The sequence below is a fragment of the Rhinolophus ferrumequinum genome, chromosome 21 (assembly GCF_004115265.2).
Source record: "Rhinolophus ferrumequinum isolate MPI-CBG mRhiFer1 chromosome 21, mRhiFer1_v1.p, whole genome shotgun sequence".
Classification (NCBI taxonomy): Eukaryota; Metazoa; Chordata; class Mammalia; order Chiroptera; family Rhinolophidae; genus Rhinolophus; species Rhinolophus ferrumequinum.
This window is the reverse complement of record NC_046304.1, coordinates 51,591,531-51,604,583: the sequence shown is the minus strand read 5'-3', so window position 1 is coordinate 51,604,583 and position 13,053 is coordinate 51,591,531. Positions and strand designations below refer to the sequence as shown.

The 13,053-nt window shown below is 50.1% G+C and overlaps 1 protein-coding gene across 1 annotated transcript; it reads left to right on the top strand.

The window, feature by feature from the left end:
• The first annotated feature begins 3,613 nt into the window (after positions 1 to 3,613).
• LOC117014068 (DNA-directed RNA polymerases I, II, and III subunit RPABC4) lies at positions 3,614 to 3,832 on the top strand. The gene has a single exon (XM_033091835.1). The coding sequence runs from the start codon at positions 3,656 to 3,658 to the stop codon at positions 3,830 to 3,832; it is 177 nt and encodes a 58-aa protein (XP_032947726.1). The 5' UTR covers positions 3,614 to 3,655.
• Positions 3,833 to 13,053: the final 9,221 nt, after the last annotated feature.

The window sequence follows — 13,053 nt, the reverse complement described above, 5'->3', positions numbered from 1 at the left end:
GAGCCACCAGATTCGTGCAAAGTGCTTCCTCAGAGAAAGCGCTTCCCTCCCTCACCAGCAGGCCGAGGAAGGGGTGGCTCTTCCCAAAGATTGACCTGGGCATCACGGGTCCTCACGACACCCTGACTTCCCACACTTCTTTACAGAATCACTCAGTGGGGCTTCCAGGAGCAACCAGGATCCTTATGAGGCTACTGCCCGTTTCCAGGGTGTATTCCGTAACGTTCACTGGTTTCATTGTTATACTGAAAAGAGGGCTCTGGGGTCACAAAGTGGCCACACTTACTAGGCTTCTCTTTGATGCAGGACTTCTCAGAGCCTTTAATATGCTCATAGATACTGCGAATCTCCAACGCAGTTATGGTATGCAGCAGATCGCAAACGTATGTGACTCCAGAACTCTTTCTTCACGAGGCAACCTGCAGTACAAGGGCCCTCAGTCAGATGGGGGCGCGAGGGGCACACACGAGCCAGGACTAGATACACACCTGAGAAGTCTGCGGGGCTCACCTGTCGGCCTGCAGAGGAAGGCCTTGCCTACCCCTCCTCTACTCCTCTACCGTCTTCCAGGAGGAGCTTTCTGATGGGAAAACTGTCACTCCATGAAACCAGGCAGCGGGGACTGGCATCCTCGCCAACCTTTCACCAGTGCTTTTGGCTGAAGGGGAAGCTGGGATTCCCCAGAAGCATCCCTAGGAAAGCCCAGGGCAATCCCCCATCTTTAATCGTGTTTATTGTTCCCATCTCTGCGCCTTTGCTCCTGCCTCCCCCAGACCACCTTGGACCAGACGGCAGTTCCTCCTCCTCTCCAGAGCAGAGTCTGTCCCATGGACTCTCCCAGGGAGCTTTCAGAGCCACCCACTCAGGCTGCACCCAGGCCATTACATGAGAATCTCTCAGGGTGGAGCTTTTTCAGATGCTGGGGGCTGAGACCACTGGTCTGGCGGAGGGAAAGCAGAGGTCTGGGCTGGAATCCCAGTGTACCTGGGTGTCAGTCAGCCCCATGCTCTTCTTCAGATGCTAAACCTCAGGTTCCCCCATGGGGATAACAAGGCCTGCCCTGAGCTGTTGTGGGATTGGGGGACAATATACGGCTTGTTTAGTGACCTGTTGCCTCACTGGGGCTCCTGCATCCCCACAGATGGGGAGTGAGGGCAGGAGCCTGCCTTAGCCAGGGACCCCTGGAGCCTCCTGCAGAGGTGCTAGATAAAAATTTGAGGATGGGGTGAAAAGCAGCCTGTGGGAGCCCCACGCAGGACAGGCCATACAGAAAGAAAAGCCAGGTGTCTCCACTTACCACAAAAGCAATCGTGTTAGTTCTCAGGAGTAAGTGAATCTTAATTTGCTTTTATTAAAAACATAAATAAATACAGGGCCTGCCAGACGGCCCGAGGGAGTGTGGGGAAAGGGCTGGCAGCCTTGGGTGGGAGGGTCACAGAGCTGGGGGGTGGAGGGAACACGAGGTCAAGGCTGGCTCCGCCTCTGCCGCCCTCTGGCTCTCCTTAGCTCACTCTGTTCATTCAGCCCTCCTGTGTTCTACACTCCTTCCACCAAGCTACCAGATAATACACAGGATGTCAGTTAGATTTGAACTTCAGATAAGCAACAAGTGTGTAGTATAAGTATGACCCACGTAGTATTTGGGACATACTTATACTAAAACAAAAATTTCTTACTTGTCTGAAATTAGAATTTAACTAGGTACCCTATGTTTTTATTTGCTAAATCTGGAACCTTGTGTCCTCAGCCCCCAGCCCTAGACTGGTCATTCTGGAAGGGAGCTTTGACCTCCCCCCATTCAGAGTCACAAACACCAGGCTGGGGACTGAGGCCAGCCTGTGACAAGTCGTCATCTGTAAGGTGGGGTGAGTAAGGACAGTGCAGAGTATGATTTTTTTTTTTTGGTTTTGTGCTTTAAAAAAATAAATAAAGCTTAAGATATTCAAAGCATTGGTCTTTATTCTCAAATTTTCCCCTTCTTATGTGTGTAAAGGCCCTACATGAAAAAAAATGTCCTTAAAAAAAAACACAATGGTAATAGCAAGTAGTTTGTGTCTTTTAAGATATTATGTCTTTTTGACGAACTTGAAACACAGCCACTCCATCTTAAAATCTCCAATTAAACAAACAAACCAAACTGGACTATGATATCCCACAGCCTGGTGGAGGAAAACGACTGTCCCCACGTCACAGTTAGGGCGGCTGGTACCGGGCCTGGCTCACAGCCCCTTTCTGCTCCCCACCCTCTAGGTCCCCTCTCACCTCAGTGTTTCTGTCTCAGCTGCTCATTTCTCTGCTTCCAGCTGGCATTTCCCACCTTTCCAGACCCCCGTACCTGAACATGGGACCAGGACGCCTAGTTATGTCTCTCCCTAGCTGGGAACCCTGGAGAAAGCACCTGTCTGATCTTTCGTTTTCTTAGCCATGGAAGGGAGATAGTGCCCTCCTCCAGGCCAAAGGGTTGCCTCTGATTGGGTGGAGGCCACACGGGTGTGTCCACGTGCGGACGCCCCTCACGTTGCACCCTTACAAGGTGTGCACTTCCCTGGGTCCATGCTATAATTCAATAGAATAGTTTATCAAAAATGAACAACTAAGTTCGTTAGCAGAGAAGCTTCCAAGAGAGAGAAACTGACACCACTTATCTTACAAGGAAATGTTACTGCTTCCAACTTTTAAATGGGATGGTAATTTATTATTCGTTGTCTGCATGCAGCTGGCAGAGCCCACCACTACGGAACAAATATTTGGCGGAGCTCACATTTGGGTCAGTCCGATGAGGTTTTATTTTTAAAAATTAACCTTCAAACCCATTACATTCCGGGAAACTGAAAATTTACACTGGTTTTCTGTTTTTAATGGACTTACAACAAAAGGAAATATTTTAAGCTTAAAAAATAGATGGCACTTTAAGTTCATTTTTCAAGTCATCTCATATAACAAAGACAGATAAACTATAAAAAGAGAAACTTAAAAGACATAACCGTAATAAAAAAATAAGATAGCCATCTCCATGTAACAGACACTAAAACGAGGCAGGGGCTGGGCCACACTCTGCATAAGGACTGGGGCAGGGCTCCCAGCTGTGCACCTGGAGAAGTGAGAAAAAGCAACCACAGCTTCTGAGCCTGGACCACCAGGGATTCAGCAGAAAGAGTCCCCAATAGCCCCACCCAGGAGATGGGTGCTCTGAGCCAACAACAAATGACTTCCTTTTTCTGGTGTGGAGCCATCAGGAAGCCAAGTGGAGGCAGCTGGAAAATGAGATGGACGAGTGAGGGGAAGAGGAGAGGTTGAAGAGAAAGAGACATCTACTCAAGATGAATCCCCAAAACGTGGGTAAAGCAAATGCTAAGAAAGACAATCAGGAAAATCAACCATGGAGATATGAAATCACTCCAGATGAAATGGAAGTAATACAGGAATCTGAAAATGAGTTTCAAATAAAAATGTCTAGGATCATCAAAGAAAATTAAAAATTATGAAAGCAAAACTAGCTTAAATGAAACAAAAACAGGTGGTCATGAAAAAGAATCAATTAGAAATCCTGGCAGTGAAAGGTGTGATTATTGAAATTAAAAATTCAAACAACAACGAGCTGCGATCTGGAAGGGCGGTGTGTGATGAATTTCTTGGTGCTAAGTGGGGACTAACTATGGACACCCAGAAGGACATTCAACCCCCAAAGCAGCAGCCAATGATATATATCTGTGGAGAATGTCACACAGAAAATGAAATAAAATCCAGGGACCCAATCAGATGCAGAGAATGTGGATACAGAATAATGTACAAGAAAAGGACTAAAAGATTGGTGGTTTTTGATGCTCGGTGAAACGTGAATTCAGAGGAATATCTTTGTATTTGGATTTGCTGTTAATGTATAGCTTTTGATTGATGTACTTACCTTTATGAATACAACTATATACACATGACTTCTTTTTAAAACCCATATTGTATTTAGGTATCTATTAATAGTTTATATAAAGAAATTTTTTTGTTCAATTAAAAAAAAAATTCAACAGACAGAATGCACCTGGTTGGTCACACTGAAGACAGAACTAGTTAGTTGGCAGATATTACTGAGAATGTGGCTCAGAAATAAATAAATAAAACATAAAAATAAGTTATAGGTAAGAAACATGGAGGGAGGATCAAAAAGCTCCAGAACATGTCTAGCAGGTGCCTCAGAAGAAGAAAATGGGAGGAATAATGCAAAAATGATGTTCTATTAGATAGTCGCTAAAGTCTTTCAAAAGAGAGAGAGATGAATTTTCAAATACAAAATGCTTTGCAGGATAAACGTCAATTCTATTTAGATACTTCATAGTGAAACTATATCACACGCAAGGATAATGAGACAATCTGAAAAGGTATTGGAGATGAAAAGGCACAGTATCCACAAAGAAATGAATAGAATTCAGCAGATTTCTTATAGTCTGGAGCAATATTTTCAAGGGCTAAAGGGACAGAACCGTCAACCTAGAATTCTATAGCCTGCTAAACTATCATTCAAGAATGAGCATAAAGGGGTGGCCGGTTAGCTCAGTTGATTAGAGCACGGAGCTCTTAACAACAAGGTTGCCGGTTTGATCCCCACATGGGCCACTGGGAGCTGCGCCCTCCACAACTAGATTGACACTACTTGACTTGGAGCTGATGGGTCCTGGGAAAACACACTTAAAATAAATAAAAGATTTTTTTTTAAAAAAAGAAGGGGACTCTAACCCAATAATTTAAATAAAGAAGAAAAAACGAATGAGCATAAAGTACAGACATTTTCAGACACACAAAGTCTAAGAAAGAGTTCCCCTCTGATAAACCACCCCCAAAAGATTTACCAAAGGGTGAACTTTAGTGAGAAGAAAAGTCAGCCCAGGAGGAAAGAGAAGACTGCAAGTAACAAGGCTGAGCACAGAAATAGGCTGGTTAATTTAGGTCATACTGATAATGAAAATAATAGCTAATTCTGTGTTACAAAGAGTGGAACTGAAATTATAAAAACAATAACAAAGAATGTGGGGGCTTATGATCAGTGGGAAGCTAAAGCTTACAAAGGAGGATAGAAATACGGCATAACTTTCAACTTTGTCATAAAAATTTATAGTTAAACGTCTACATATAAATACCCACCAAAAGGATGCATCCTGCAGCTTTCAACCCAATAGAAAAAGAAAAAGAGGATGTTGAAACCCTTATCAGCCCAACAGAGGGGATACATAGAGGCATGGTAAATAGCAAAATAAAATTAAATGGCAGAGAAAAGTCCAAGTACACTGGTAATACAAAATGATATGAACAGCAAGGTTAACACACAATTCTAATATTGTGCATGGATGTTTATACATGTACAAAAAAAAGGGGTAAAATTACAAATGTAAAGCCATTAGGAAAGAAGTTAACTCAGGGAAGGAAGTGCTGGAACCTAGCTGTGGGGAGCCTACCCTGGAGGGGTGAGGGAATAAAGGAGTGGTTATCCTCTGCCTTGACTCCTCTTCCCATTTAAAGGCTTATTCACAGGCAAGCCCTCCTGGAAATAACCACAGGGTGCCGGGCTGGTAGCTCCCTTCAGCGTCCTTGCCACCAGACAGCACGCTGACCCTCTCCAGCCCGCCGGCAGTGACTCAGCCCTTGGAAATTACAGGCTTCCATGGACAGTGGGCGCCTGTCGGAGGTGGTGGCCCACCAGGGTCCTAAGACATATTGGGCAACAATGCCAGAGGTCTGGGATGGGGGCAGGGCCTCTGCCTAGGGAGACTCAGGTCACACCTTCCTGGAGCCACCGAACAGGCCCCAGGTGGTAGGCGGTGGGCGGGACACTGGCCACAGCAGGAGGCAGCAGGGATCCAGATGACAGGCCCCAGCAAGAGAGATGGAGGGCAGGGCACAGGACAGGCCTGGAGGGGCAGGGCCTGGGGACTAGGCAGCTGCCCCAGGAGGCGGCTGTGAGCCTCAGTTCCCCTGAGACAGGGCAGTAGCGTCCTCCCCTGCCAGGTGCCAACCGAGAGGGAGGCAGGCCCTGTTCATAGATGCTGGCATCTGAAACCTCACCGCATTCCAATCCTAGGCCCCCCGAGATCTTCCCAGGGATGTGTGGTGGGTCACGAACTTACACTTGGCAAGGGGGGGGCTAGTCTGATTCATCTGTGTGCCCCTCACTCCCATTTCCCACCTCCCACCTTTCTCCCAGCAGAGCGAGGCACAGAAAAGCATCTTCTATGTTTATGGAAGGATATGGAATAGGGGTCTCCCTTTCCTCCTGCTTTCATCTCCCCAAAGTCACCTGGCTCCCCAGCCTCCCCTCACGCCCCACCTGAGGACACACTGACTCAGTGCCTGCGATTCCAGGAGATAGACAGCTGGGAGGCTGACAGGTTCTGAAAGGCAGTGGCCACTTCCTCTGGGTCAAAGGCCTGTGACAGAGCCCTCTCCAGCTTTATGCACCCGCCCCCCACCTCCGGTTGCTGTGAAGTCACCAGGCTCGGCCCCTGGGTGGTAGAAAGGAGCTTCAGCCTCAAGAGGACTCTGGGCTCAGTGGGGTCCGTGGGGCCAGCTCCCAAGTCTTGTTCCCCCAACTTTTGTTTCCCTTTCCAAAAGGCTGTCATATCCATCCTTACATATCCATCCAAACCCCCCACTAAATGCCTGGGTGACCATCTTGGGATGGCGGTGGCCCTCTGTGGGGGTCTGTTTCCTGGGTGTCTCTGCTGAGGTTTCTCCCCTACCCCGGCTTCTCTCTGCCCTGTAGTGGGCGAGCAGCTGCAGGGAGGGCAGAGGTGTGGTAGGTCCTCCAGGATGCACCGTGACCGGCCCCTGCTCCCTGGGCACCTGGCTCACCAGGGATGTGTGGTGGGTCACAAACTTACACTTGGCAAGGGGGGGACTAGTCTGATTCATCTGTGGTACCCACCAGTGTGAGGAGATGCTGCTGAATGAGCTGTGAGACGCTGCCACCTTGGAGTCCCGCCTGGATCTTGTGGCTCCAGCGTTGAGGCAATTACTCTGCTTTTCACGGAGAAATGTCCTCCCTGGCACAAGGTCCTGTGTCCATCGATTTCCTTCAGACAGACACAATCACTGAATCAAATAATTAGACTTCCAGTCTGGGTAAGACGGCGTGGCCTGGTCTCTTCCTCTCTCCTCCATGCTAAGTACAGCTATAAACCCTGGGAATCATGCAAGAGGCAGCCAAAAAGGAATTCCGAAGTGTGAACGGAGGCGAGCTGGCTGGGACCCCAAGACTGAGTGGGGAACAATTACTTGCAGGAGCATCTTACGACGCCCAGAATGGAAGAAGGTGATGCAGTCATGCATTCCCCAACCCCCAGCCTGGCAGCAGAAGGGAACACAAGCAGGGCTGAGCCAGTCTCACCAACAAGGGGCCGGGAGCCACCACCCCTTGCCCCCGACAAGAAGTGGCCAGGTGAGCTCGCCTTCCTCACCCGGTGACACTGCCTGGCACAGGGAGAGAGGAGGCACCCACGGCAAAGGGCATCCAGCAAGAGATACACCGGCCAGGGCGCTGCTTTGTGTCCCCATGAGCCCGAGTCCCTTCTGCCACCATTCTCCTGCGCCCTCAGCAGCCCCGGCAGAGACGGTGGCAGCATCAGTCACACCAAGCAGACACGAGAGCCTACGAAGACTCTGGAAGTTAGAGTGTCGCTGGAAGGTTGGCCCACAAAAGTGCTGGAAGGAAAGAACGGGCAGCTGTGAATTTTAAATCCGGAGAAATTCTCCTCCAGGAACGGAGTGGAAAGAAAGACATCCTCTGAGGAAGGCAGAGAATTTTTGCTAGCTGCCATATCCTTTTTAAAGAGCAGCCAGGGGAAGTGCTTAAAACAGAAAGGAAGCAATAAAAGAAGGAACCTTGGAGCACCAGGAAGGAATAGAGCATAAGGGAAAACGCAGAAATCGGGTATATATGATAGACTGCCATCCTCGTGATTTTCTAAATCACACGTGATGACTGAAGCAGATTCTAACACCATCCAATGCTCAAGATATTTAAAAGAGAGGAGAGTACAGGAATGGAAGGGAGTTTTTCACACACCTGACGTGGTAAAACACTGATACCAGTATATTGTGATATGTGTGCAGTTATACATAATTTTGTCCAGAAAATTACACAAAACTCTCAAAAACACCATAGATAAGTCAAAATGGAGTCCTAAACTATTGCCACAGAAAGAAAGACAAGACAAGAAAAACAGATGAACAAATGGAAAACAAAGAAATAAATAATAAAATGGCAGGGTTAAGCCTTACATGTAAATGGTCGCAATAAACCAACCGAAGACAGAGCTTGTCAGAGTGGTTAAAAAACGTGACCGCACTGTACGCTGCCCACAGAACCCACTTCAAATCCCATGACATAGGTAGCCTAAAAGTGAACAGAATGGGAAAACATACACCATGCAAACCTATTTAAAAAAAAAAAAAAAAAAGCACGAGTGGCTATATTCCTACCAGATGGAATAGACTTGAGAGCAACGACAATTACTAGAGACAAAGAGGGACATTACAGCATGAAAAAAGGATTAATTTACTGGGGATCTAACAATCCTAAATCCATGTGGCTGCACCAAGCCACAGAGCCTCGTAATATATGAAGCAAAAACTCACGGGGCTGCGAGATAGCTTCCTGAAACGGGTGAAGGAAAATGATCAGAAAAAGAAGGAAGTCAAAGAGAAAGGTACCCGGGTTCAACTGAAACGCCAGCCTGCCCCACCCAGAGAAGCACACTTTGTGAGAACCAATGGAAAGGAGCCTGAGCTGCTGGAACCCATTCCCTATGAATTCATGGCATAAGTGTAAAAAAATAAAAGACCTCTGTAAAAATATTTCTCTTAAAAAAAAAAAAACAAAACTCACAGGGCTGAAAAGAGAAAGCGACCAATCCACAGTGTGGCTGGGGACGTCGACATGACACCCTCAGCGACTGCTAGAAGTCCCAGACAGAAACTCAGCACGGACAGGAGCCTGGACCACACAGCCAAGCACAGATCTCACACTCAGAACGCCCCACCCGACAACACTACCATACACTTTTTTTTTTCAAGTGTCCAGGTGACAGTCACAAGATCAGCCATATCCTGGGCCACGAAATAAGCCTCAACAAAATGTTAAAAATTGGAATTATACAGAATACATTCTTTGACCATAATAGTATTAATATCACACTAGTAATCAATGACACAAAGACAACAGAACTATCTCTAAACACTTGGAAATTAAATAACACTCTTTTAAATAATCCATGGGTCAAAAAGGAAGCCTCGAAGGAAATTAAAGACACATGGAACTGGATGAAAATATAGACACCACGTATCAAAAGATGTGGAATGCTGCTGAAGCGGGCTGAGAGGGAAGGTTATATTATAGCAGAAGGAAAAGAAGTTAAATATTTCTGGAAGCAAGTTCTGACTTGGTGCTGAGGTGACAATGGTGACGGCCTCTCTACCCAAGGTGCTTACAACTCAAACAGAAAGAGAAGCAAGGAAATAAAGATCTCACAGGCCGTGCGTTCAGGGGCTTCCACTGAGAGGAGGTAGGATGGGGAGTCAGGACAGCTGGGGGAACCAAGGTAGGCTTCTCAGGGGTGACACGGAGTCCTGGTGAATTAGGGCGACCCCCAAGATGGGGAGAGGGCGCTCTGGGCTCAGGGAGCTGGACACAGGAGAGTGCCAAGGGGAAGGAGGACACGGCCCTTTGGGGGTCGGTAGGGGAGACACTGGGAGGTGGGACGCAGACCATGAGGGGCCACCCAGACCTGTTAAGGAGTTTGGGCTTGAGCCTCAGGCAACTGTGGTTTGCAAATATTTTCTCCCTCCCATGGGGTAGGGTGCCCTGTCACTCTGTTGACCGTTTCCTCTAGAGACCGAGATTTAAAGGGCTCATGGGATTAGGTCAGGCCCACCTTGATAATCTCCCCGTTTTAAGGTGAACTGACTTGGGACGTGAATGACGCCTGCAAAATGTCCTCACCGCCGTGTCTAGATGGGTGTTTGAGTAACTGGGAGAAGGCGTGAGTACAGCAGGGGCACATGGGAGAGGCATACTGGGGCTTCCTGGACTTCTGCCCACCACAGCTGCTGAGTTCAGGAGGTTACTGTCACTCAGCTGAGGGTGCTGGCCAAGATGTCCACGGACACGGAAGCCGTTTATCAAGATGACAGGGTCTGGGTGAAAGGGAGACAGTGAGCTGACGGGCCTGGAGCCCGTGACAGTGGCCGTGGAGAGTGAGTCAGGTGGGGAGTACCGGCCTCTGCGCGGTGGGGGGACAGGCCCTGAAACAGCATGGGAGCCGGGGCTGCCTGACCCCGAGATGCCCAGCACCTGGGGGCATGAGTGGTGACCACCGCTGCAGAGGATGACACAGGTGGTCCCACCTGGTTAGAAAGTGGGGGACGGTGGGGGAAGCCCCCTAGTGAGGGTGCCCAGAAGATGCCCCTGCTGAATCTGAGATGTGACCAGCTTCAGGGGCTGCCCCTGGGCTGGCGGACAAGGGTCCTGGCAGCCATCTGTGAGCACGGCAAGCATGGGTCCTGCCTCCATGCTGCTCGGAGCCCAGCTCAGCAGCTTCCTCAGAGGGAGGAAGGTGCCTCCAGAGGTGCCCCCGGCCAAACCCAGGGGAGATGGACTTCTGGTGTGTCCTCTGAACTTGCTCCTCCTCCATAGCTCTCCACCCCCTTGTAATTAATTTAAAATTGTGCCATTAAAGGTTTGGTTCATTACAGAAAGCAGGTGAACAAGACAGACCCAAGCGATACCTTCAAGAGCTCACAGACTGGGGGGAAGGTAAACCTGGGAGAAGTGGACAGACAGTGATCGTATGAACTAGGATGGAGAACACAGGCTGCTAGGTGAGCACATCGCAGGAGCTCCCACTCTAACGTGGATGGTCAGGGAAGGCTTCCTGGAGGAGGTAGCATCTAAGTAAAATTTTTCAGGTTAGGCAGACGGAAAGAACATTCTGGGCAGAGAGCCACAGGTGACTCTGGAGCCAACCAGCCTGAGGCTGAATCCCAGGCCCTCTGCCTACCGCTGTGACTTCTCTGGGCCTCAGTTTCCCTGTCTTTTAAGATAGAGAAGGACAGCACCGGCTGCATGGTTGTGTGAGGGCTGTGGGGCTGCTTGGAATAATACAGGCTCAGCGAGGACAGGCCCCTTGAGGGAGGGAGGAGGTCAAGTCACCACTGAAGCCCAAGGAGTGTCCACTGAAGATCCCGAGGCAACACTGGGTGTCGGACCCTTTCCCACGTCACCTGGGCTCCTGGCCTTGGTGCACAGAGGGCGACAGCAGTCTGTCCTTCCTTCTGGAACTGCCAGAATGTCATCCTTGGGAAGGGCCGTAAACCCCCAGGGTGCAGCCACCCATGCTCCAGCAGATGGCACTGTCGCTCGTCAGAATGAGGCTGGTGGGCTGGGCAGGACTTGTCCCCTTCTGAAAAGTGGGGAAAGTGATCATTTGTTGTTCCCCACTCCAGAGAAGAGGAAAAACTGACAGCAGTACTCAACGGTGGTGATGGGGGTGTCACGGGGACCAGATGAGGGCAGTTATCCTGCGTCACCATGGCTGTGTGTCCCAGAGCCACCTGCTGCCATGTAGACACACACACACACACACACACACACACACACACACACACACACGCAGACCACAGGCCTTCTTGATGGGCAGAGGGAAACCCAGCACCCAGGGAGCCATGCCGGCTCCTCGGTCCAGCGTCCACCCTCACCAGCAGCAGACAGCTCACAAGTCAAATGGGCAGAGAAGCTGTGACTCCTTGGGGCTCCACATCTGCTCCTTTCACGTACCTCATCTTGTGCCATCCTGAAAACAGCCCTCCAGAGGACAGCGCATGCCAGGACTGGCTAGAGTCCCCGGGTTTACGGGCGCTGGCCTCTCGGAAATGTGTCCATCCCGTGCGCACAACCCAATGTGCTGTTTCTGTGCTTCCTACCTGTACGTCCCCAGCAACCACGACGCGTCACCTCCCAGGCCCCCCCTGACTGGCTCTTCCCTCCACCCCCGTTGTCCTCCAGCTGCTGGACACTTCACACTTGGGTTCAACTTGGACTGAGAGCTGGTGGCAGAAGTGCTGGGTTGGAGATACTGGACCCAGGTGAAAATGAAGGGACATCACCCAGTTCCGGCCCGAGCAGCTGGCATTGGGGGTTTATCGCAGCTGACAGTTTAGTTGTCTTGGCCTTTTCTTCTCATTGTCGCCCACATGGCCCTCTGTCAGAGGCTGCCTCTCTTCCTAGCGACAGAGGCTGACCTGTTGCAGGAGCTGAAAACTCAACTCTGTTCTCAAGTGCCCTGTTTCTAATGATCTTGGAACCACGGCATTTAGAGGTGAGAAGGGCCTCCACGATCTCCTCACAGAGAGAGCAAAGCGGTGGCAGTCCTTGCCTCTGCACGTGCCCTGTGGGTTTTGGTTTCATCTTCAGAGAGCCCTCCCTCTGCTCTTAGGTCTAAGTGGGGCAGGTGAGAAGGCTGGGCCTCAGAGCGGCCAAGAAACTCACTCCAGGCCCCAGGCCAGTGGCCAGCAGGCGGGGCTGGGACTCCTACCCCATCCAGCCCAAGCCCATCCTCTTGACCATGCAGTCTGCAGCCCCAAGACCCCTCAGGGGCCTGGAGACCAGCTGCCTCCCCCGCAGCCTGCCCACCCTAAGACCTTGATGACCCATCTTCATCCATTCCACCACTCCCACCTGTCAGACGTTCTTCTGGGCTCTGGAGCTACAGCACTGAACATGGCACATGAGGCCCCTGCTCTCTCTCATGGGGTGTGTGACTGCTGGGGAAAAGACCCCCCCAAGTCACTTCAGAGGAGAGTGCGGACTGACTGGGGGACGGTGCCATTTAGGCCAGGTGGTCAGAGAAGGGGCCGCCATGCCAAGACCTGGGGGAGAATACTGCAGGTAGAGAGACGGTAGGTGCAAAGGCCCTGGGGCAGGGACCCGGCCTGACTTGCTCCTGAGGGAAGAGAAGCAGGGGAGAGGGTCTGTGAGAAGGCTGAGCCGATGGCCAGGGCTGGCACGTGTGAGCT

Bases quoted from the DNA above. Each gene is read 5' to 3' on its own strand.
- LOC117014068 (XM_033091835.1), top strand. From the start codon at position 3,656: ATGGACACCCAGAAGGACATTCAACCCCCAAAGCAGCAGCCAATGATA.